General features: G+C 45.9%; 1 protein-coding gene across 1 annotated transcript in view; it reads left to right on the plus strand.

Annotated features, from left to right (window-relative positions):
• clpb (ClpB family mitochondrial disaggregase) overlaps positions 1-23,385 on the plus strand; it is a 128,396-nt gene that overhangs the window by 26,725 nt on the left and 78,286 nt on the right. Inside the window, exons 4-5 of the mRNA XM_043686858.2 lie at positions 3,227-3,330; positions 11,931-12,059. Coding sequence (XP_043542793.2) covers positions 3,227-3,330; positions 11,931-12,059 — 233 coding nt within the window. The remainder of the gene's footprint in view (positions 1-3,226; positions 3,331-11,930; positions 12,060-23,385) is intronic.

Here is a 23,385-nt window from a genome sequence, read left to right on the forward strand (position 1 = left end):
ATTAACATCTTTGAGAAGGTACAGTACATTCTCTGACCATTATCATGTTGCTGTTTTTAGGAGCTTGCTATACTTAAATTTCCTTTCACACTTCCTATACTGGTGATGGTTAGTGTGACTCTAAAAAGGGCATCATTGATTCATTTGGATCCTGAAGGTGAAAGTGGCTATAGAAATGCAAGTCTGCCTTTCTTGTGTAAATCTAGCCAAGTTATAAATCAGCTGCACAAGAGCGTCAGGAGCCTTTCCAGCAGATGTTTATTCGAAGTTGGAGTCTTGCTGCTGATCCAGGACATTGCGGGCGGTTTGATGTCACGCTCCGGATATTTATATAGCTGTCCAGTGGCCCCACTGCTCAAGGGAAAGCCATGTCCATATTTAATTGACCCCTCGTGTGTTTAGCTTCCTAGCGCCTTGGCTTTTGTGTGTATGTCCAGGAGCCCCTCGGTGATCAGCAATCGCCCTGGTTCACCACACATGACTACCCCTTCCCCTCAGGGTTTGCTAAACTCAATGTTAAACTCATGCCCCCAGCCCTATCTCTGTTAGGTTTTGGCAAATTCAATGCAATTGCAATTTCCCAAGTTTAGCAGTTTGAAAGAATGATATCCACGATATTTGCCTGAATAAACTGTGTTTTAAAGTCTTTCATTCAGTATTGCTGGACCTGATTCTTTCATTCTTTTCAATATTTTCTCTCCTCTCTCTCTCTCTCTCTCTCTCTCTCTCTCTCTCTCTCTCTCTCTCTCTCTCTCTCTCTCTCTCTCTCTCTCTATCCTTTTCTCTTTTTTGGTGTCTCTCTCTCTCTATCTGTGTTTGTCTGTGCCCATCTGTCTACCCTGATCTCGCTCTCACCCCACCCCAGTCCCCTGTGTCAGTTGTAGCTGCACTAAGGTGCACCCTTGATTCTGCGAAGGGAAATGCCTTTGTCAGATGTTGTAGTTCATCATTGAACATTGACGCAGTGTTGCCCTCAGTATCATAATTGGTCCCTTAACACCATGTGCGTTACCCAGGCCTTTAGAGTGACCGAGATCACTGCTGGTGAGAATGGCCATTCAGCCCATCTGACTCCATTCACCCTAAGGAAAATTATCAACATCAGCATATTGGAACATCTGATTGTTTCTTAAACAATTCCAGGCATTTGTTTTCGTACACTGGGATTGCTCTGTATGATGTAAGATTTTTTGATAATGGTAAGGATATAAGATATAAAAGTCACTGGAAACAATCCTGCCCTTTGCTCCTGCTCCTCTATTCATTAAGAGAGTAGGCTTGTTTACAGAGCAGCGCACCCAGTCTACATCTCATTAAAAGTGATGGTTACAGATTCCATCCGACGTAGCTCCATCAAGGTCTTGTGTTCCTTCTCTTACCTAAAGCATTTCCACTTTAAGATCTCGTTCAAACGTGCATCTTTGGTTACCAGTGCAACTGTCCCTGCATGCCATAGTGCCACAATTAGTATGACACTTGTTTTCAGATAGGAAGAAGGGCTGAAGAAGGGCTTATGCCCGAAACGTCGATTCTCCTGTTCCCTGGATGCTGCCTGACCTGCTGCGCTTTTCCAGCAACACATTTTCAGCACTTGTTTTCAGATATTTCACTACATATGAAGGGAGATAATGGCATGGTGGTAATGTCATTGGGTTCACAGTGCAGGGGTTCATGCCAGTGCTGTGAGGAAATCACCATGGCAGGTGCTAACTTCAGTGAATAAATCTGGAATTAAGAGTTACTCTCAGTGCTGGAGATCATGATAATTATCACTGATTGTTGTAAAACCCGTCTGGTTCACTAATGTCCTTCAGGGAAGGACATCTGTTGTCCTTATCCAGTCATTTTTGTTCATTTGCTTGTGGGACATGGATGCTGCTGGCTAGCTGCTGGCTAGCAAGCATTTACTGCCTGTCCCTAGCTGCCCTTGAACTGACCCTTTTCAGAGGGCAGTTGAAAGTCAACCACATTGCCATGGGTCTAGAGTCACATCAGGTAAGGATGACAGATTTTCTTCCCTGAAGAATATTAGTGTGTTAGATGGGTTTTCCTAACAATCAACAATGGTTTCATGGTCATCATTAGATTCCTATTTCTAGATTATTTATTGAATTCAAGTTCCACCATCTGTCATTGTGGGATCCAGACCTTGGTCCTTAGAAGGTAAAAACAATGACTGCAGATGCTGGAAACCAGATTTTGGATCAGTGGTGCTGGAAGAGCACAGCAGTTCAGGCAGCATCTAACGAGCAGCGAAATCGACGTTTCGGGCAAAAGCCCTTCATCAGGAACAAAGGCAGTGAGCCTGAAGCGTGCAGAGATAAGCTAGAGGAGGGTGCGGGTGGGGAGAGAGTAGCATAGAGTACAATGGGTGAGTGGGGAAGGAGATGAAGGTGATAGGTCAGGGAGGAGAGGGTGGAGTGGATAGGTGGAAAAGGAGCTAGGCAGGTCGGACAAGTCCAGACAAGTCATGGGGACAGTGCTGAGCTGGAAGTTTGAAACTAGGATGAGGTGGGGGAAGGGGAAATGAGGAAGCTGTTGAAGTCCACATTGATGCCCTGGGGTTGAAGTGTTCCGAGGCGGAAGATGAGGCGTTCTTCCTCCAGACGTCTGGTGGTGAGGGAGCGGCGGTGAAGGAGGCCCAGGACCTCCATGTCCTCGGCAGAGTGGGGGGGGGAGAGTTGAAATGTTGGGCCACGGGGCAGTGTGGTTGATTGGTGCGGGTGTCCCGGAGATGTTCCCTAAAGCGCTCTGCTGACAGGCGCCCAGTCTCCCCAATGTAGAGGAGACCGCATCGGGAGCAACGGATACAATAAATGATATTAGTGGATGTGCAGGTAAAACTTTGATGGATGTGGAAGGCTCCTTTAGGGCCTTGGATAAGGTGAGGGAGGAGGTGTGGGCACGGGTTTTACAGTTCCTGCGGTGGCAGGGGAAAGTGCCAGGATGGGAGGGTGGGTCGTAGGGGGGCATGGACCTTGGTCCTTAGAACATGAGTTGAGTTTCTGGATTAACAGTCTGGCGATAATACCACTCGTCCATCACCTTCCCATAATCTGGCATATGTAATCTGGTCTATTTGTGACTCCAGACCCATTCAGTTCAATGGCAGTTAGGGCCAGAGAAAAATGCTGAGTTTGACAGAGAGACCCACATCCCATGAAGGAATAAGTAAAGCACAAGTTGGTATTGTTGCTGACCGTAGTCTGTTTTTTTTTCCCCGCAGCGTGATGAAGATTCTGTTAGCAGCTGGAGCAGATCCGAACCTTGGAGATGGGTTCAGCAATGTGTATGAGGCATCCAAGGAGAAACGCATCCACTCTCTCGAGGGTTTGTAGTTTGGCATCATGACTCTCTATTACAAAGTGACAACAAACTGCCCATGTCCTAACTTGTACCATGGGTGGAGTCCCTCTCCCCTTCATGCCCCTGAGTAGCAACTGAATTGCTTAAAATGCGCCATTGTAGTTTTTAATTTCTTCCAATTGCTATCTCCATATTAATATCCAGCTTTAAAATCCTTCAAAGTACCTGCACTTTTTTTGCTTACCTGGGATCTAAGCTCTTGAGCACAAACTCCATAAATCTCTTTCCGTCTGCTTTTAAGACACTCAACAAAACCCACCTCTTTGACCAAGCCTTTGGTCGCTGGTCCTTGTGCCATCTTGTGTGCCTTTAGTGTTCCCCCAGCCCTCCCCCTTTCCATTTATCTCTCCTTCCTCGAGGCTCCCAGCCTCATTCCTATGAAGGGCTTTTGTCTGAAACGTTGATTTTCCTGCTCTTCGGATGCTGCCTGACCTGCTGTGCTTTTCAGGCACTACACTCTCAACTGTGTGCCTTTAGTGTCAATACTTCCCCAATTACTCTACAGTAACCTTGGGACATTTTACTAAATGAAAAACATGTGTGTTCATTTTGCTTGTTATGAGTGGACCATAATCGATATAGGATTCTGGATCAGTGGTGCTGGAAGAGCACAGCAATTCAGGCAGCATCCGAGGACAGGCAAAATCGACGTTTCGGGCAAAAGCCCTTCATCAGGAATAAAGGCAGAGAGCCTGAAGCGTGGAGAGATAAGCTAGAGGAGGGTGGGGGTGGGGAGAGAGTGGCATAGAGTACAATAGGTCAGTGGGGAAGGAGATGAAGGTGATAGGTCAGGGAGGAGAGGGTGGAGTGGATAGGTGGAAAAGGAGCTGGGCAGGTCGGACAAGTCCGGACAGGTCAGGGGATTGAGTTGCTGGAGGTTAGAAGCTAGGATGAGGTGGGGGAAGGGGAAATGAGGAAACTGTTGAAATCCACATTGATGCCCTGGGGTTGAAGTGTTCCGAGGCGGAAGATGAGGCGTTCTTCCTCCAGGCGTCTGGTGGTGAGGGAGCGGCGGTGGAGGAGGCCCAGCACCTCCATATCCTCGGCAGAGTGGGAGGGGGAGTTGAAATGTTGAGCCACTGGGCGATTTGGTTGATTGGTGCGGGTGTCTCGGAGATGTTCCCTAAAGCGCTCTGCTAGGAGGCGCCCAGTCTCCCCAATGTAGAGGAGACCGCATCGGAAGCAACGGATACAATAGATGATATTAGTGGATGTGCAGGTAAAACTTTGATAGATGTGGAAAGCTCCTTTGGGGCCTTGGATAGAGGTGAGGGAGGAGGTGTGGGCGCAGGTTTTACAGTTCCTGCGGTGGCAGGGGAAAGTGCCAGGATGGGAGGGTGGGTCGTAGGGGGGCGTGGACCTGACCAGGTAGTCACGGAGGGAACGGTCTTTGCGGAAGGCGGAGAGGGGTGGGGAGTGAAATATATCCCTGGTGGTGGGGTCTGTTTGGAGGTGGCGGAAATGTCGGCGGATGATTTGGTTTATGCGAAGGTTGGTAGGGTGGAAGGTGAGCACCAGGGGCGTTCTGTCCTTGTTGCGGTTGGAGGGGTTGGGTCTGAGGGCGGAGGTGCTTTACCTCATAATCGATATAGGTTTGATTCTGCGATTGGACAGCACTTGCTGAACGATCCTGATCGGTGTAAAAATGAGACTAGCAACCAATTTGAATTTATCAGTCAGGGCACAATGTGATTCACATCTGTTAGAAGCTACATAAGTTCATTTGCAGGGATCTGTCCTCTGCAGGAAAAACGACAGGGGCAGTAATTTCTTGGTGCATTCTTCTGGGAAATGCCTTGGCCAATCAGAGTCAACGTGCTAATCAAACAGTACCTTGTTCTCCTGATTTAGATTAATTAGGTTAGATTAGATTACTTACAGTGTGAAAAGAGGCCTTACGGCCCAACAAGTCCACAGCTAGCGCAACCCACCCAGACCCATTCCCCTACATTTACCCCTTCACCTAACACTACGGCCAATTTAGCAGGGCGAATTCACCTAACCTGCACATTTTTGTGATTGTGGGAGGAAACTAGAGCACCTGTAGGAAACCCACGCAGACATGGGTAGAATGTGCAAACTCCACACGGAGAATTGCCTGAGGCGGGAATTGAACCCGGGTCTCTGGCGCCGTGAGGCAGCAGTGCTAACTGCTGTGCCACCGTGCCGCCCACAATGCTGTGTTGCTCCCTTTGAGATTTGACATTCTTGCATCTGTCCTGATGACTACAAGACAGAGATTTGGAGAAATGTAATCTCATAAAGGTGTGACTTTTTGGGGCTCTCTTCCAAAGTGGAGACAGATTTCTTGAATATTTTAAGGCAAAGATAGATTGATACTTTATAAGCAAGGGGATGAAAGATTATCGAAGGTAAGCAGAAAGATGGGGTAGACAGATCAGGCATGATGATGGAACAGTCTCGAGGGGATGAGTGGCCTAGTCCTGTTTCCTGTTTAAATGTTCATATGATGAAAGGCTTCAACAACAGGTCTTCTTTTTCCCCAGTACGTTTACATAAGTGTGATAAAGATCCTCACCCTCAGGGTCACCCCAAGAAAGGTTCGCAAAGTTCCTTGGAGATTCTTTTTATGATCCTGGCTGATGTTGTTACTGGAAAAGGCAAATCCAGATTGGCTGAATGGATCATATTTTTGGGGGAATTTGAATGAGATAGTCTTTCACTGAAACACAATCATCCATGCTGCAGATTCCAGTTTAACAATAAAACAGAAGCTTATTATGTACAAGAAGTGAAGATAAAATAGAATTAACCAAACATAGAGTCATAGAGATGTACAGCATGGAAACAGACCCTTCGGTCCACCCGTCCATGCCGACCAGATATCCCAACCCAATCTAGTCCCACCTGCCAGCACCCGGCCCATATCCCTCCAAACCGTTCCTGTTCATATACCCATCCAAATGCCTCTTAAATGTTCCAATTGTACCAGCCTCCACCACATCCTCTGGCAGCTCATTCCATACACGTACCACCCTCTGTGTGAAAAAGTTGCCCCTTAGGTCTCTTTTTTATATCTTTCCCCCTCACCCTAAACCTATGCCCTCCAGTTCTGGACTCCCCGACCCAAGGGAAAAGACTTTGCCTATTTATCCTATCCATGCCCTTCATAATTTTGTAAGCCTCTATAAGGTCACCCATCAGCCTACGACGCTCCAGGGAAAACAGCCCCAGCTCCCTCAGATCCTTGTAAATCTTTCTGAACCCTTTCAAGTTTCACAACATTTTTCCAATAGGAAGGAGACCAGAATTGCACACAATATTCTAACAATGGCCTAACCAATGTCCTGTACAGCCGCAACATGACCTCCCAACTCCTGTACTCACTACTCTGACCAATAAAGGAAAGCATACCAAACACCTTCTTCACTATCCTATCCACCTGCGACTCCACTTTCAAGGAGCTATGAACCTGCACTCCAAGGTCCCTTTGTTCAACAACACTCCCTAGGACCTTACCATTAAGTGTATAAGTCATGCTACGATTTGCTTTCCCAAAATGCAGCACCTTGCATTTATCTGAATTAAACTCCATCTGCCACTTCTCAGCCCATTGGTCCATCTGGTTCAGATCCTGTTGTAATCTGAGGTAGCCCTCTTCGCTGTCCACTACAGCTCCAAATTTGGTGTCATCTGCAAACTTACTAACTGTACCTCTTATGCTTGCATCCAAATCATTTATGTAAATGACAAAAAGTAGAGGGCCTAGCACCGATCCTTGTGGCACTCCACTGGTCACAGGCCTCCAGTCTGAAAAACAACCGTCCACCACCACGCTCTGATTTCTACCTTTGAGGCAGTTCTGTATCCAAATGGCTAGTTCTCCCTGTATTCCGTGAGATCTAACCTTGCTAATCAGTCTTCCATGGGGAACCTTGTCGAACGCCTTACTGAAGTCCATATAGATCACATCTACTGCTCTGCCCTCATCAATCAACTTATATATAATATTTAAAGACTTTAAAACATGTAGTAAAAATATAATCCCATTAATCCCCAAAGCATTCTTTTATAATAGAGAGAATTCCTTCTCTATATATCCCTATAGTTCATAATTTAACCGTGGTCTCAAGTTCTGGTCTTCAGAACCTGAGATTCTTCTAGGAACCTTCATTCACCCATGCTTAAATTTTCTTAGCTTCAAATAACCCCTTCAGGGTTTTAACCCAACACTTCTGATATGGAACTTGCACTAAATTCCTTACACTAAGGTAATTTCTTTTTTAACAATTCTAAACTATCTTTCCCTGTCTGAGGAGCAACTGCTTTACATAGCCAGCATTAGCCAGAATCTCGAAGAACTGTCCAGACTAAGAATATAAAAACTTTTCCATCAAAACTATAGGTATATCCCCTAATCACAAGAAAAACATGAATCCCTGACCTTCTAATAAACAGCTTTTTACATTGTTTGCCCATGCAATTCTCCCAATGTAAACAAAAACCCACCATCCTCCAGGAAGACATTCTCTCACACAGTAATTTAAAAAAAAATCGCTGTAGTTACAGAAATACCTATAAGCTAATCATTAAATTTAGATAAATCTGACGTGCTGCATTTTGGGAAAGGAAATCTTAGCAGGACTTATACACTTAATGGGAGTGTTACTGAACAAAGTCCGAGGGAGTGTTACTGAACAAAGGGACCTTGGAGTGCAGGTTTCTTAGCTCCTTGAAAGTGGAATCGCAGGCAGATAGGATAGTGAAGAAGGCGTTTGGTATGCTTTCCTTTATTGGTCAGAGTATTGAGTACAGGAGTTGGGAGGTCATGTTACGGCTGTATAGCTCATTGGTTAGGCCACGGTTGAATATTGCGGGCAGTTCTGGTCTCCTTCCTATCGGAAAGATGTTGTGAAACTTGAAAGTGTTCAGAAAAGATTCACAAGGATGTTGCCAGGGTTGGAGGATTTGAGCTATAGGGAGAGGCTGAACAGGCTGGGGCTGTTTTTCCTGGACCGTCGGAGGCTGAGGGGTGGCCTTATAGAGATTTACAAAATTGAGGGGCACGGATAGGATAAATAGACAAGGTCTTTTCCATGGGGTCGGGGAGTCCAGAACTAGAGGGCATAGGTTTAGGGTGAGAGTGGGAAGATATAAAAGAGACCTAAGGGGCAACCTTTTAATGCAGAGGGTGGTGTGTGTGTGGAATGAGCTGCCAGAGGAAGTGGTGGAGGCTAGTACAACTGCAACATTTAAGAGGCATTTGGATGGGTATATGAATAGGAAGTGTTTGGAGGGATATGGGCCAGGTGCTGGCAGGTGGGAGTATATTGGGTTGGGATATCTGGTTGGCATGGCCGAGTTGGACGGAAAGGTCTGTTTCCGTGCTGTACATCTCTATGACTCTATAAACGTCTTCAGACACACAGAACACCCATATGTCACTGTTTGAACTCAAAAATCCCCAAACTCAATGATACATGATATGAGAATATATATAATACATTCTCCACTGTGAATCTGGCCTTTAGGAAAGGAGTTTTGAAACTCAGAGTGGAGGACTCAATATAGGCCTGGTATTTGCTCACCAGTTAATGGCTTGTTTGATGGTACTCATTTTAACAAGGTGTCAACCTTGGATTGACGGAGAGCTATTCTGTGAATTGCAAATTGACACAAGTTGCACCTCTCTGTTTTTTTTTAATCCACTTGTGGGATGTGAGAGTTGCTGGCTGAACAGCATTTATTGCCCATCCCTAGTTGCTCTTGAGCTGAATGGCTTGCTTTCCCATTTCAGAGGGCAGTTGAGAGTCAACCAAATCGCTGTGGGTGAATAGAGGCTCCTTTGAATCTGGGGAGACAGTTTTGGGGAAATAGAGGAATTAACCAGATATTCTGCCTCAGTCTTTACATCCCATTAGTACAAAAGAACTAGTACTAAAGAATACTAGCGAGGAATTAGGAACTATCCCCATCACTAAAGAAATAGCATTAGGCAAACCATCCCTAACGCACTTTGAATTTGTTGTTGTAGCTACCCATTTCAATTTGGTCAATCCAATCAACATAAAGATCAAAGTCACCTATAATTATTGCTGTATTCTTTTCATATTTTCCTATGATTTGTTGAGTAATAGCTTTTCCCACAGATTGGCTACTGTTTCAGGGTCTGACATCACTCCTAACAATGTCTTCTTTGCTGTTTTTTACCCCCAACAAATGGATTCTGCATCAGCGAAGCCTAGATCATCTCTCACAGCTATCTTCCTTTCATGTCTTAATAACAGTGCTATCCCATCACCTTTTCTATCTGTCCTGTCTCTCTGAAAGGTCAAATATCCCCGAATGTTAAGTCCCCAGTTTTGATCTCCTTGTAACCATGTTTACGTAATGGCAATGAGATCATATCCACCCTGGTTTGCACGGTCAGTTAGTCCACCTTATTCCGAATGCAATGTGGGCCTATCTACAGCACATGGACTGCAGTAATTCAAGCAGGCAGCTCACCACCATCTTCCCAAGGGCAAGTAGGGATGGTTGAGCCAGCATCACATTAACAGGGGCATCTATCCCTTCAAACGATTGGCATTCAATGGAAACCCCTCTTATAAGAACCCTGTCGTTCAAGTCTGCAGACATTCTGGAATCCTGTTTCCCCAAAACCCTCACAGAACTCTCTTCCAGTCTAAAGTCCTGTGCTTTATTCCTCATTATGTACTTTATTTATCTTTTCACTCACTTTCTTTTTTTTGTCATTCCTCTTTACTTTTCTTAATTCTTAAGTTTCAACAGGTAATGGTGATAACTTTTTCATTTCATTCGTTGAGGTCCAAGATGCCTTTTTGCCATCACCACCCTGAGTTTGTGCACTGAGTAAGTTACAGTGCAAAGGGACCTAGTGTTGAGGGATGGTGCTATCTCAGTAACAGATTCTTCACCAGGCACCTCATTTCAGGAAGGTCTGCTTTCCCAGTGGTGGATGAGGAGGATGTTGTAACCTTACAGGTTGGGGCAGTGTCATTAAAAAGATCCCTGTCTTGGTTCAGTACTTACTGGGAATTGCCAGTAACCCGGGGGGTTCTGATTGAAATTGCTCTCCCTCCCACCAACCATGATCCTGCTGAACCCGAATGTACCACAATTGGATGTGCTCAGCACAGACACACTTAGAAGTAAATTATCACAGACCTTGATCTCCCCATTAATGTCTCATCTGAAAACAAAACCGAAAAGCAATCCGACAAATAGGAGAGACCCCTTTCTGGGATCTTGCCATGCATAGAATGGCTGCCAAATTTTCCAACGTAGCTCATCAACATAATTTGTTCCAAGCGATAAACGTGACAAGACCTGATCTAAATTCAGACAATAAAGGAGATACCATTCAGTCCACTGTACTTGGGCAAGTCTTTTATTAGGCGCCTACCCCGACTTCATTTTGAAAAGAAACTGGATTCAAGTCGAATAACTTTAAAACATAGGAAAATCAATCTGTCTAAACAAATGAAATCAGGAGAGTTATTTTATTTTTGTTTGCAATTCAATTATTTATTTCCATCTCTTCTCTCCTGCACTAAACTGCTGGTCTCTATCTTTTGTGCCCTCTCTCTTTCTCTCTTACCCTCTACCTATATCTCTCCCTGTCTCTATCTCTTTCCTCTTTTGTTTTGTTTGTTTTTAATTGTCAAATGTTACGGAAATATTGCCAGCATCTGTTTCAGTGCCTGCAGAGACAAAGAAGTGAAATTTTCCAGCCAGCTCCAGGTGATGGATGGTGCAGGATTCTCCAGCTGACACTTTATTGAGTTTTCTGTAGTTATCTCATGCACAGACATTTTTTACAAATGATGACTGCTCTGTCACGTCGAACCATGGGGGAAAACAACAATAATGTTTTAATCTTTTTATAGCGGTGGTTGCTAGTATCTGATATTCATCTTCCGTGGCAACTGCTGTTCGTTACACTTTCAACGTCTGAAATAAAAGGGGTCTCCGCCCAGTAAATAATTTTTAAAAACACACGCACACAGCCTCTTACACTTCCAGGTGTCATGTTTGGTTTTCTGTTTCTAGGTCTTCTTTCTCATTGTGAAATCCTTAAAGGCAAATTCATGAAGATTGGAACTATAGAGTTGGAACCCCATGGAGACATAGTCACTGAAAATCTGGCAAGATGTTAGTGCATCCTTCCTCCCTCCCTGACCCAAAATAGTCACTCCTTCTCTTGGTTTTGGGATGTCAAGGCCCAGGGTCAGGATAGCAGCGAAGATTCACTTCATGCTACCAGGGGTGAATGGCTGTGATTGACCAGAGGAGCTGGGAGCAATCCTCTTAAAAAAGAGCAAGGCAAGGGAATGAAAAACTGACATTTCCATTGTGCCCTCGGCATCCCGAAGCATTCAAAAACCAGTGAAGCATCATTAAAGTATGGTCAGTATTGACAGTGTGGTATTCCCTCAGTGCTGACCCTCTGACAATGTGGCACTCCATCATTAGTGCAGTACGACCATCAACCTGATATTGTGCTGAAGATTTCTCCATGGCTATTAAAACCAACAGAGGCATTATTTATAATGATGTTTGCCATTTTTTTTTGCCCACAGTGCTAGTGACCAGAGAGGATGAGTTCAGTAACCGGTTGAACACACGTGCCAGTTTCCGTGGCTGCACCGCACTGCACTATGCCGTCCTGGCTGACGACTACCAGACAATCCAGTTGCTGCTTGAGGCTGGTAAGGAATTGCTTTTGGTTAGTCTGCTCACAAACTTTACATAATTGAATCTTACAGTATAGAAGGAGGCCATTCAGCCCATGGTATCTGTGCAAACTCATTGAAATAGTCATTCTATCAGTTCAACTTGTTGGGGACAGACACTAAACGAGCTTGGGAAAGGGAAGAGATGAATCAGCCCCTTGAGCCTGTCCCTCCAATCAGTGGGATCATGCCTCATTGTGACAACTGTATCTGATCATCTTGGCTCCACAGCCCTTAAAATTCTTATCTTACAAACAACTATTAGTGTCTGTTTTGATATGTTCAGTTGAGTATCATTTTTTGGGGGGAAGGAGTTCCAGATTTCTCCCCTCATTTGGAAATCACGCCTGTGTATTGTTGGCTGTGACATCCTTTCAGTTGCCCAAGGTTAAGGAAGGATCTGTATAACAGCAGATCCTCTCGCAAGTGTTGTAGTGGAGAGTGACCATTGTCGGGCTGTTCAAATACAGGTTATTGCTCGAAAGCATTAAGGTGTAATGTCATTGCAGTCTGTCTGTAGTGGGGTCTAATGTCAGTCACTGGCGGTCTGACTAGTGGGGTGTAATGTCGGTCACTGGCGGTCTGACTAGTGGGCTGTAATGTTGGTCACTGGCAGTCTGACTGTAACAGGGTGTAATGTTAGTCACTGGCGGTCTGACTGTAGTGCGGTGTAATGTCGGTCACTGGCGGTCTGACTGTAGTGCGGTGTAATGTCGGTCACTGGCGGTCTGACTGTAGTGCGGTGTAATGTCGGTCACTGGCGGTCTGACTGTAGTGGGGTGTAATGTCGGTCACTGGCGGTCTGACTGTAGTGCGGTGTAATGTCGGTCACTGGCGGTCTGACTGTAGTGCGGTGTAATGTCGGTCACTGGCGGTCTGACTGTAGTGCGGTGTAATGTCGGTCACTGGCGGTCTGACTGTAGTGCGGTGTAATGTCGGTCACTGGCGGTCTGACTGTAGTGCGGTATAATGTCGGTCACTGGCGGTCTGACTGTAGTGCGGTGTAATGTCGGTCACTGGCGGTCTGACTGTAGTGCGGTGTAATGTCGGTCACTGGCGGTCTGACTGTAGTGCGGTGTAATGTCGGTCACTGGCGGTCTGACTGTAGTGGGGTGTAATGTCGGTCACTGGCGGTCTGACTGTAGTGCGGTGTAATGTCGGTCACTGGCGGTCTGACTAGTGCGGTGTAATGTTGGTCACTGGCGGTCTGACTGTAGTGCGGTGTAATGTCGGTCACTGGCGGTCTGACTGTAGTGCGGTGTAATGTCGGTCACTGGCGGTCTGACTGTAGTGCGGTGTAATGTCGGTCACTGGCGGTCTGACTGTAGTGGGGTGTAATGTCGGTCACTGGCGGTCTGACTGTAGTGCGGTGTAATGTCGGTCACTGGCGGTCTGACTGTAGTGCGGTGTAATGTCGGTCACTGGCGGTCTGACTGTAGTGCGGTGTAATGTCGGTCACTGGCGGTCTGACTGTAGTGGGGTGTAATGTCGGTCACTGGCGGTCTGACTGTAGTGCGGTGTAATGTCGGTCACTGGCGGTCTGCCTGTAGTGGGGTGTAATGTCGGTCACTGGCGGTCTGACTGTAGTGCGGTGTAATGTCGGTCACTGGCGGTCTGACTGTAGTGGGGTGTAATGTCGGTCACTGGCGGTCTGACTGTAGTGCGGTGTAATGTCGGTCACTGGCGGTCTGACTGTAGTGCGGTGTAATGTCGGTCACTGGCGGTCTGACTGTAGTGCGGTGTAATGTCGGTCACTGGCGGTCTGACTGTAGTGCGGTGTAATGTCGGTCACTGGCGGTCTGACTGTAGTGCGGTATAATGTCGGTCACTGGCGGTCTGACTGTAGTGTGGTGTAATGTCGGTCACTGGCGGTCTGACTGTAGTGCGGTGTAATGTCGGTCACTGGCGGTCTGACTGTAGTGCGGTGTAATGTCGGTTACTGGCGGTCTGACTGTAGTGGGGTGTAATGTCGGTCACTGGCGGTCTGACTGTAGTGCGGTGTAATGTCGGTCACTGGCGGTCTGACTGTAGTGCGGTGTAATGTCGGTTACTGGCGGTCTGACTGTAGTGGGGTGTAATGTCGGTCACTGGCGGTCTGACTGTAGTGCGGTGTAATGTCGGTCACTGGCGGTCTGACTGTAGTGCGGTGTAATGTCGGTCACTGGCGGTCTGACTGTAGTGCGGTGTAATGTCGGTCACTGGCGGTCTGACTGTAGTGCGGTGTAATGTCGGTCACTGGCGGTCTGACTGTAGTGCGGTATAATGTCGGTCACTGGCGGTCTGACTGTAGTGTGGTGTAATGTCGGTCACTGGCGGTCTGACTGTAGTGCGGTGTAATGTCGGTCACTGGCGGTCTGACTGTAGTGCGGTGTAATGTCGGTCACTGGCGGTCTGACTGTAGTGGGGTGTAATGTCGGTCACTGGCGGTCTGACTGTAGTGCGGTGTAATGTCGGTCACTGGCGGTCTGACTGTAGTGCGGTGTAATGTCGGTCACTGGCGGTCTGACTGTAGTGCGGTGTAATGTCGGTCACTGGCGGTCTGACTGTAGTGCGGTGTAATGTCGGTCACTGGCGGTCTGACTGTAGTGCGGTGTAATGTCGGTCACTGGCGGTCTGACTGTAGTGCGGTATAATGTCGGTCACTGGCGGTCTGACTGTAGTGTGGTGTAATGTCGGTCACTGGCGGTCTGACTGTAGTGCGGTGTAATGTCGGTCACTGGCGGTCTGACTGTAGTGCGGTGTAATGTCGGTTACTGGCGGTCTGACTGTAGTGGGGTGTAATGTCGGTCACTGGCGGTCTGACTGTAATGGGGTGTAATGTCGGTCACTGGCGGTCTGACTGTAGTGCGGTGTAATGTCGGTCACTGGCGGTCTGACTGTAGTGCGGTGTAATGTCGGTCACTGGCGGTCTGACTGTAGTGCGGTGTAATGTCGGTCACTGGCGGTCTGACTGTAGTGCGGTGTAATGTCGGTCACTGGCAGTCTGACTGTAACAGGGTGTAATGTTAGTCACTGGCGGTCTGACTGTAGTGCGGTGTAATGTCGGTTACTGGCGGTCTGACTGTAGTGCGGTGTAATGTCGGTCACTGGCGGTCTGACTGTAGTGGGGTGTAATGTCGGTCACTGGCGGTCTGACTGTAGTGCGGTGTAATGTCGGTCACTGGCGGTCTGACTGTAGTGCGGTGTAATGTCGGTCACTGGCGGTCTGACTGTAGTGCGGTGTAATGTCGGTCACTGGCGGTCTGACTGTAGTGCGGTGTAATGTCGGTCACTGGCGGTCTGACTGTAGTGCGGTGTAATGTCGGTCACTGGCGGTCTGACTGTAGTGCGGTGTAATGTCGGTCACTGGCGGTCTGACTGTAGTGCGGTGTAATGTCGGTCACTGGCGGTCTGACTGTAGTGGGGTGTAATGTCGGTCACTGGCGGTCTGACTGTAGTGCGGTGTAATGTCGGTCACTGGCGGTCTGACTGTAGTGCGGTGTAATGTCGGTCACTGGCGGTCTGACTGTAGTGCGGTGTAATGTCGGTCACTGGCGGTCTGACTGTAGTGCGGTGTAATGTCGGTTACTGGCGGTCTGACTGTAGTGGGGTGTAATGTCGGTCACTGGCGGTCTGACTGTAATGGGGTGTAATGTCGGTCACTGGCGGTCTGACTGTAGTGCGGTGTAATGTCGGTCACTGGCGGTCTGACTGTAGTGCGGTGTAATCTCGGTCACGCGGTCTGACTGTAGTGCGGTGTAATGTCGGTCACTGGCGGTCTGACTGTAGTGCGGTGTAATGTCGGTCACTGGCAGTCTGACTGTAACAGGGTGTAATGTTAGTCACTGGCGGTCTGACTGTAGTGCGGTGTAATGTCGGTTACTGGCGGTCTGACTGTAGTGCGGTGTAATGTCGGTCACTGGCGGTCTGACTGTAGTGGGGTGTAATGTCGGTCACTGGCGGTCAGACTGTAATGGGGTGTAATGTCGGTCACTGGCGGTCTGACTGTAGTGCGGTGTAATGTCGGTCACTGGCGGTCTGACTGTAGTGCGGTGTAATGTCGGTCGTGGGCAGTCTCTCTGTAAATGGACAGGAATAGCCATTTACTCCATGTGTTTGTGTTAGCTGCGTTAAAGAATTATGTAGTTTGTCCTGACCCCTGACTAGTTCCCATAGCCCAACAAGTATGTTTAGTTCACTTTCAAATATTGTCTAATTTAATTCCATTTTATGTGCATATTGTTGAGGAACGGGAGGAAGCTGTTCAGCCCCTCAAGCCTGCTCTACCATTTAGTAACTCTGGTTGATCTGACTGTTGCTCCTTCTTTCCTCTCTTACCCACTATCTCTTTGATTCCATTGACAGTCAAGAATCTACCTAACTCAGCCTTAAAATAGTCAATGACTCTGTCTCCTCCTCACTCACTAACCTCTGAGAAAATTACTAGTTCTCCGTCTGAAATAGGATTTTTAAACTATGTCCATGGTTCTTATCTTTCTTACAAGAGGACACACCCTTTCAGTCCCCACCCTGTCAAATCCCCTCAGGATTTTGTATGTTTCAATAAAATCCCTTCTCCCTCTTCTAAACCGCAATGGCTACAGGCCCAACCCCTCTAACCTTGCCTTGAAGACAACGCTTCATTTCAGCAATCAGTGGAGTGAACCTTCTCTGAATAGTTTCTAGAGCAGTTGTGTCCTTTCTTAAACAAAGAAATCAAAACTGTACTCAGCGCTCCAGATATGGTCTCAAAAGAACCGTGTACAACTGTAGCAAAACGTCCTGACTATTATGTTCCATTCCTGTGCAATAAACAACAACATTCCATTTGCTTTCTTAATCACTGGCTGTATCTGCAGTTGAACTTTTTTGTGATTCATGCACCAGGACACCCATATCCCTCTGTACCTCAGAGTTTTGCAGCTTCTCTTCATTTAAATAATTTTTAATCTTCCTGCCAAAGCAGGAAAGTTCACATTTTCCCACCCTGTGCTCCATCTGCCACATTTTTTCCCACTCACTTCATTGACCTGTATCCTTTTGTTGACCTTTATGTCCTTCTTACACCACTATTTGTGCCATTACCAAATTTAGCAATCATAATTCAGTCCCTTTATCCCAAGTGATTGCTATAGATTGTAAATAGCTTAGATCCCGTTACTGATCCCTGTGGCACACCAGTCATTTACGTTTTGTCTGTTTGAAAATAACTCATTTGTGCCTACTCTTGTTTTTTCCTGTTAATTAACCAATTCACTGTCCAAATATTTGTGGTATTCAAACGTTTTCTGCAGCTCCAAGTATATTACATCTACTGGTTCCCCTTTCTCTATGCTGCTTGTTACATCCTCAAAGAGCTCTAATGAATTATTAAAACACAGTTTCTCTTTCACAAAACCATATTGTAGAAACATGAAGCCATTCAGCCCTTGAGCTTTGTCCCCTATTTAATGAAATCGTTGCTGCTCTCTGGGATAGCTCTTTTACATGCCTTTAAAGTTAACAACTGAACTTGACATTGTCTGATAGAGATTTTCTAAGTGCTCTGCTGTAATCTCAAATATAGCAATTTCCCTTTCTTGAAGGAGGGGTTGCATTCAATATTTTTCACTCTGATGGGACTTTTTCAGAACCTAGGGAATTTTGAAAAGTTAAAACCATTACATTTGCCACTTCTTTTAAAACCAAAACCAAGAACACTGGAGAAACTCAGCAGGTCTGACAACATCTGTGGAGGGAGAAAAGGAGTTAGTGTCTTGGGTTTGGTTTGCCTATGTCAGTTTTTTGTTCTGCAATTTTTTCAAAGTCCTGTTTCCCATGTCATAGAGTCATAGAGATGTACAGCATGGGAACAGACCGTTCGGCCAAACCGTCCATGCCGACCAGATATCCCAGCCCAATCTAGTCCCACCTGCCAGCACCCAGCCCGTATCCCTCCAAACCCTTCCTATTCATATACCCATCCAAATGCCTCTTAAATGTTGCAATTGTACCAACCTCCACCACTTCCTCTGGCAGCTCATTCCATACACGTACCATCCTCTGCGTGAAAAAGGTACCCCTTAGGTCTCTTTTATATCTTTCCCCTTTCACCCTAAACCTATGCCCTCTAGTTCTGGACTCCCTGACCCCAGGGAAAGGACTTTGCTTATTTACCCTATCCATGCCCCTCATAATTTTGTAAACCTCTATTAGGTCATCCCTCAGCCTCCGACACTCCAGGGAAAACAGCCCCAGCCTGTTCAGCCTCTCCCTGTAGCTCAAATCATTCTTGTAAACCTTTTCTGAACCATGTGATTGCAATTGTTTTAGGTTCTGCCTTTTCTCTCACTTCTTGATTTACAGTTATTTCTGGGATGCATTCCTCTTCAGGCATTTATTGTCGACGAAAATACTTCCTGGCATAAAATTTGTTTATCCAATGTTGCTTCCTCTTCTCTTCAGATCTGTGGTCCTCTGGTAACGGACCCACCTGCTGCTGGAAGCAATTTATTCTGTTGAAACCTTTTATGATTTTGAACACCTCTATAATCTCTCCTTAACCTCTGTATTCCATGGAGTACCTCCCACTGGGAATACCATCCCGTGCAAGTTCCCCCACCAAGCCACGCACCATCCTGACTGGGAAATATATCACTGCTTCTTCAGTGTTGCTGGGTCACAATCCTGGGATACCCTCCCTAATGGCATTGTGGGTCCACTCACAGCACATGGACTGCAGTGGTTCAAGAAGGCAGCTCACCCCCATCTTCCCAAAGGAAATCATGAATTGACAATATGTGTTTTCCCAGCCACACAAGGCTCACGTCCACGATCAAATTAAAAAAAAAGCTGTCTTGTATTTCCATATTCTGAAATCTCTCATCCCAGGAACCACTATGTAAATGTGAGCTTCCCAGAGTTTGACACGATTGTCCAGCTGACCGGCGTTTTATAACGAATTTAGTGTAACCTCTTTACTAACTGAGATAGATTGTGTAAAAGCAAAGGCAAGGGTATCTTGTGAACGTTTAACCCAGGGGTGGGAACCTGCGGCTTTCTGGGCCATTGTGTGTGGCCTTTTGAATGAATCCAAACTTTGCAGAACAAATCTTTTATTTTTTATTAATATGTTTTTTTTTACCTTTATTATTTTTATTTTAATCTTAAAATGAATGTATTTAAAATACCAGAGAGTAAAAGAAAATTCAGCGAAATAATCCTCACAGACTGACCGCCACAGTTAAGAAATTGGTAAGTCATAAGGGCTATTTCAACACCTGCTATGCTCATGATTTAGTTATTTTAGTTAGTTAGTACATATTATTTTGTAAAAATCTAACTACTGTGAATTTTGAGGAATATATAATTGAAGTTTCTTGGATGCGGCCTTATTAGATTACAACTAACATAATGCGGCCTTCCAACATGAAAAGGTTCCCCACCTTTGGTTTTAACCATTTTCTTGACCTGTTCTGCCAGCTATCATATATATATTGGTACCTGGTTCTCTCTGTTCTACACCTGTTAGAAAGTGGCATTGTTTCACTTCTTTGGCATCTTCTCATTCTTGCTGCCATCATGAATCATCTCGCATTTCTCTGTCTTCTATTTCTCGTGGGGTCCCATTGTAACAGTTCTCCTGAGGTTTGCTACTGTGCTGTCTCTTGTTTGCTTGTATTCAAGAGTCCTAAGATATTTGTTAAGCAGTTGTGTGAGCGGAATTGCAGATTTGAAGTTGCAGTCAGATCAGCCGTGGTCTTGTTGAACAAACTCAAAGGGCTGAAGGGCCTACTCCTGTTCCTAGCATCGATCTTCAAAGGTGATGGGACCAATAAGAGAGCAATCAGCATAGCATATGGGATCTTGGGATTAGACGTAGAGTTAAACAGAGGTGTTGAGTGCAAAAATAGTGAAGTCATCCTGCAACCTAATAAAGCCCTGAATAAGTCACAGTTATCGTGTTACAACCAGTCCCTTTCCTCACACTTTAGGAAGGATGTGAGGGTGCTTGAGTGGGTACACAGGAGATTGACAAGAAGGGTTCCAGGGACGGAGGCTTTAACTTAAAACAGAGCGGTGGTCCCAGTATTAACTCCGGCAGAACCCTGCCGCAGTCACCATTATTGTCCTATTTCTGTCCCTCAGCTCCAAGACATCTCTGCAGCAGTTGCTCAGGCTAGTGTCCTTGGCTCAACCATCTTCAGCTGCTTCGTCATTGAACTTCCCTCTATCCTAACGTCAGAAGTGGGGATGTTAGCTGATGGTTGCGCAATGTTCAGCACCAATCCCAACTCCTCAGATAATGAAACAATCCAGGCCCAAGAGCAACAAGGTATGGACAATATCCTGATTCGAACTGTCAAGTGGCAAGTGACATTCATGCCACATAATTGTCAGGCAATGACCATCTTGAATAAGAGAGAATCTGACAAGTGGCTTTTGACATTTAATAGTGTTACCATTGCTGAATACCTGTCAGAACACCCTGAAGGTTAACATTGACCAGAAACTGAATTTGACAAATTATAGATATATAATGTGGCTACGAGAGTATGTCAAAAGCTGGGAATCCTATAGCAAATAACTCCTTTCCTGACTCCCCACTTGCCTGGATGGGTGCAGCTCCAACAACACTCAAGAAGCTTGACACCATCCAGGACAAAGCAACTGCTTGATTGGCACCACATCCACAAACATCCACTGCCTCCTCTACCGGTGCTCAGTAGCAGCAGTGTGTACTATCTATAAGATACTATCTAAAGAAATTCATCCATTCTCCTTCAGCAGCACACTCTAAACCTAGGACCACTTCCATATAAGAGGTCAAGGGCAACAGATACATGGGAATAACACCGGCAAGTTCCCCTCTAAGCCACTCATCATCCTGACTTGGAAATATACTGCTATTGCTTCAATGTTGCTGGGTCACATTCCTGGAACTGCCTCAATGTAAGTGTCTTTACACCAAATGAACTGCAGTGGTTCAAGAAGGCAGTTCAACATCAGCTTCAAGGAGCAACTAGAGATGAGCAGTAAATGCTGGTCAAGCTAGCAACACCCACATCCCAGAAAGAAATATGAAAATAACGCTAGTACATGGTCACCAACTCTGAGATGAGCTTTCAGTTCCAGGTTTTCTTAGTGAGATTTGAACCTGTGTAAACAGAGCATTAGCCTCGGCTTCTATATTGCTAGTCCAATGACGACAATATCCTGAGTCTAGAATTTCTGCAGTTTCCACCCTTGCTTCCTTTTTATACAATCTCTGCACACTCTTCAGGGGCTTGATGTTCTTCCTGAAGTCTGCTGTGCAGATTTGTGATTGATCCTTGTGAGTTTATCAAGCTTCCGATTAAGCGCTTCTGTATCAATCTGCTTAAACATTTCCTGTGATAGCAAGTTCCACATGCTTCCCAGTCTGCTAGTTAAAAATGTATCACCTAAATTCTCAATTGGATTCGTTACTGGTTTTGTTACGTGGATGACCCCTAGTTCTGGCCTCTACCATGAAAACATTTTCTCTGCATCTACTCAGTTTGTGTCCTTCACAGTGTTCAAGGCTTCTATAAAGTCACTACTTAGTCTTGCCTTTTCTCAAGAATTGACCTCCCACCACCCCTATCCCAGCCCAGTCCCAAACTATTTGAGCATTCCTGACTTCTTGGTTCTGGTATTCTTGTAAATCTTTTTAACATCTTACATGGTGCCTCAGTGGCTTTTTATTTGAATAATGTGCAGACCTGAACTGTTCACAGAACTCCAAGTGTAGTTTAGCCACAGGGTTCTGTACAAGTTTAACATAACATCCCTGCTTTGAAACTCCCTTACTGCAGAAAGGAACCTCACTGTTTTGCACTTTTTGTGTTTGGTTCGCTGACCTGTAGGAAGAGGGGAAAAAGGAAAGATATATATTAAAAAAAAGGGCTATTTATTCCTTCAAGCTGACCTCATGAGTGGGAAAAAGGCTATTTTACCGGCCGTTCGCCCATTATTACTCTGTGCACCTCCGCCTGACCCTTTTGTACCTGACTATTTGACTAAGTACTTCAATAATTGATAGGCCTGTTGACTCAGAACCCAATCGATCAGACCATTCCAACAAGCAATAAAATATTACACTTTAATAATGAAAAGCATCATTTTTCCCCTTTCACTTCCACGGATCTCTGGCCTTTGAACCAGGGTAGCTCATAAAGATCTGCCTGGCCAACCTCTTCCCTCCCCAACCCCCTGCCTAGCGCTTCTTTATAAAGGACAGGCAGCTGTCCCTGGCCTTGTAATGTCTTGTTGCCTTCTGCAGTGTCACAGCATTCCCTCTCATCAGACTCCTGGTGAAGGCCACAACCTTTAGGCCCCAGAGCCTTTGAGCAATTAGTCACCACCCACCAGCCCGTCTTTATCTGCGGGTCAACAGCTGGGTGACACCGCAGAGCGGCTGCAGCACGTTTAGAGGCCTCAGCTTATAATATTTGATTAATAACCTCCACGCTCGCCCACCCCAACGCCTGTCCTTTTCTCCTCCTCTCGCTCCTGTGCAAGCAGGACACAGAGATTCTCCAAACTGGGATCGATCCGATCATCTGTGGGGAAATCTATCCGTCACTGGTGTGAAGTAAGCCCAGTAAATGATGGGCCTGACTTTCTGAGGTGCAGAGTTCACTGACTTTGACTGGTTTTTTTTCTCTCTCAGCAGCTCTATTGGAATTGCAACTTTACTGGGCAATGGGGGAGGGGCAGAATGAGTAATTCAAAAATCAATATGTGTCATAATAAAAGAACAGCACAATAAGTGGCGCAGAATTTTTTTCCAATTGTTTAACCCTTGCAGCTCAGTCAGATAGCCTGAGTTTAGTTGCTCCCTGCCCATAGGAATGGGAGGAGGCCATTCAGCCCTATCCCAACATCTAGTTAGATCATGACTGAACTGGACCTCCGATCTACCTCCCCATCTTTGCTCCCTGTCCATTTCGAACAAAACATTTATTGATCTTGCTCCTGTAAATTTAAATCAACTCACCTGTTGCTGATGGGATGTTGGGAATCCTCTGGATTTGATTAATCCAATGTTTTCCTGGCTGACCCCGTGACTCCCTTTCACCTACCTTACTGCTGATTACATTGTACAGTAGCTCCACAGTTTCAATGTTGACACCCTTGTTTTCAAATCCCACCATTGCTCCTGATCCTTGTGATCTCCTTCATCGCTGCAAACCTCCTTCGTCTCTGCACTCCTTCACTTATGGCCTCTGAAGCATCCCTAGTTTTGGTCATTCACGGCCATGCCTTCAGCTGCCTGTGCCCTGAGTTCTGCAATTCCCTCCCTACACCTCTTTGCATCTCC

Source organism: Chiloscyllium plagiosum, unplaced genomic scaffold (genome assembly GCF_037043375.1).
Source record: "Chiloscyllium plagiosum isolate Xiang-an unplaced genomic scaffold, Cpla_swu_hap1 HiC_scaffold_6, whole genome shotgun sequence".
Taxonomy (NCBI): domain Eukaryota; kingdom Metazoa; phylum Chordata; class Chondrichthyes; order Orectolobiformes; family Hemiscylliidae; genus Chiloscyllium; species Chiloscyllium plagiosum.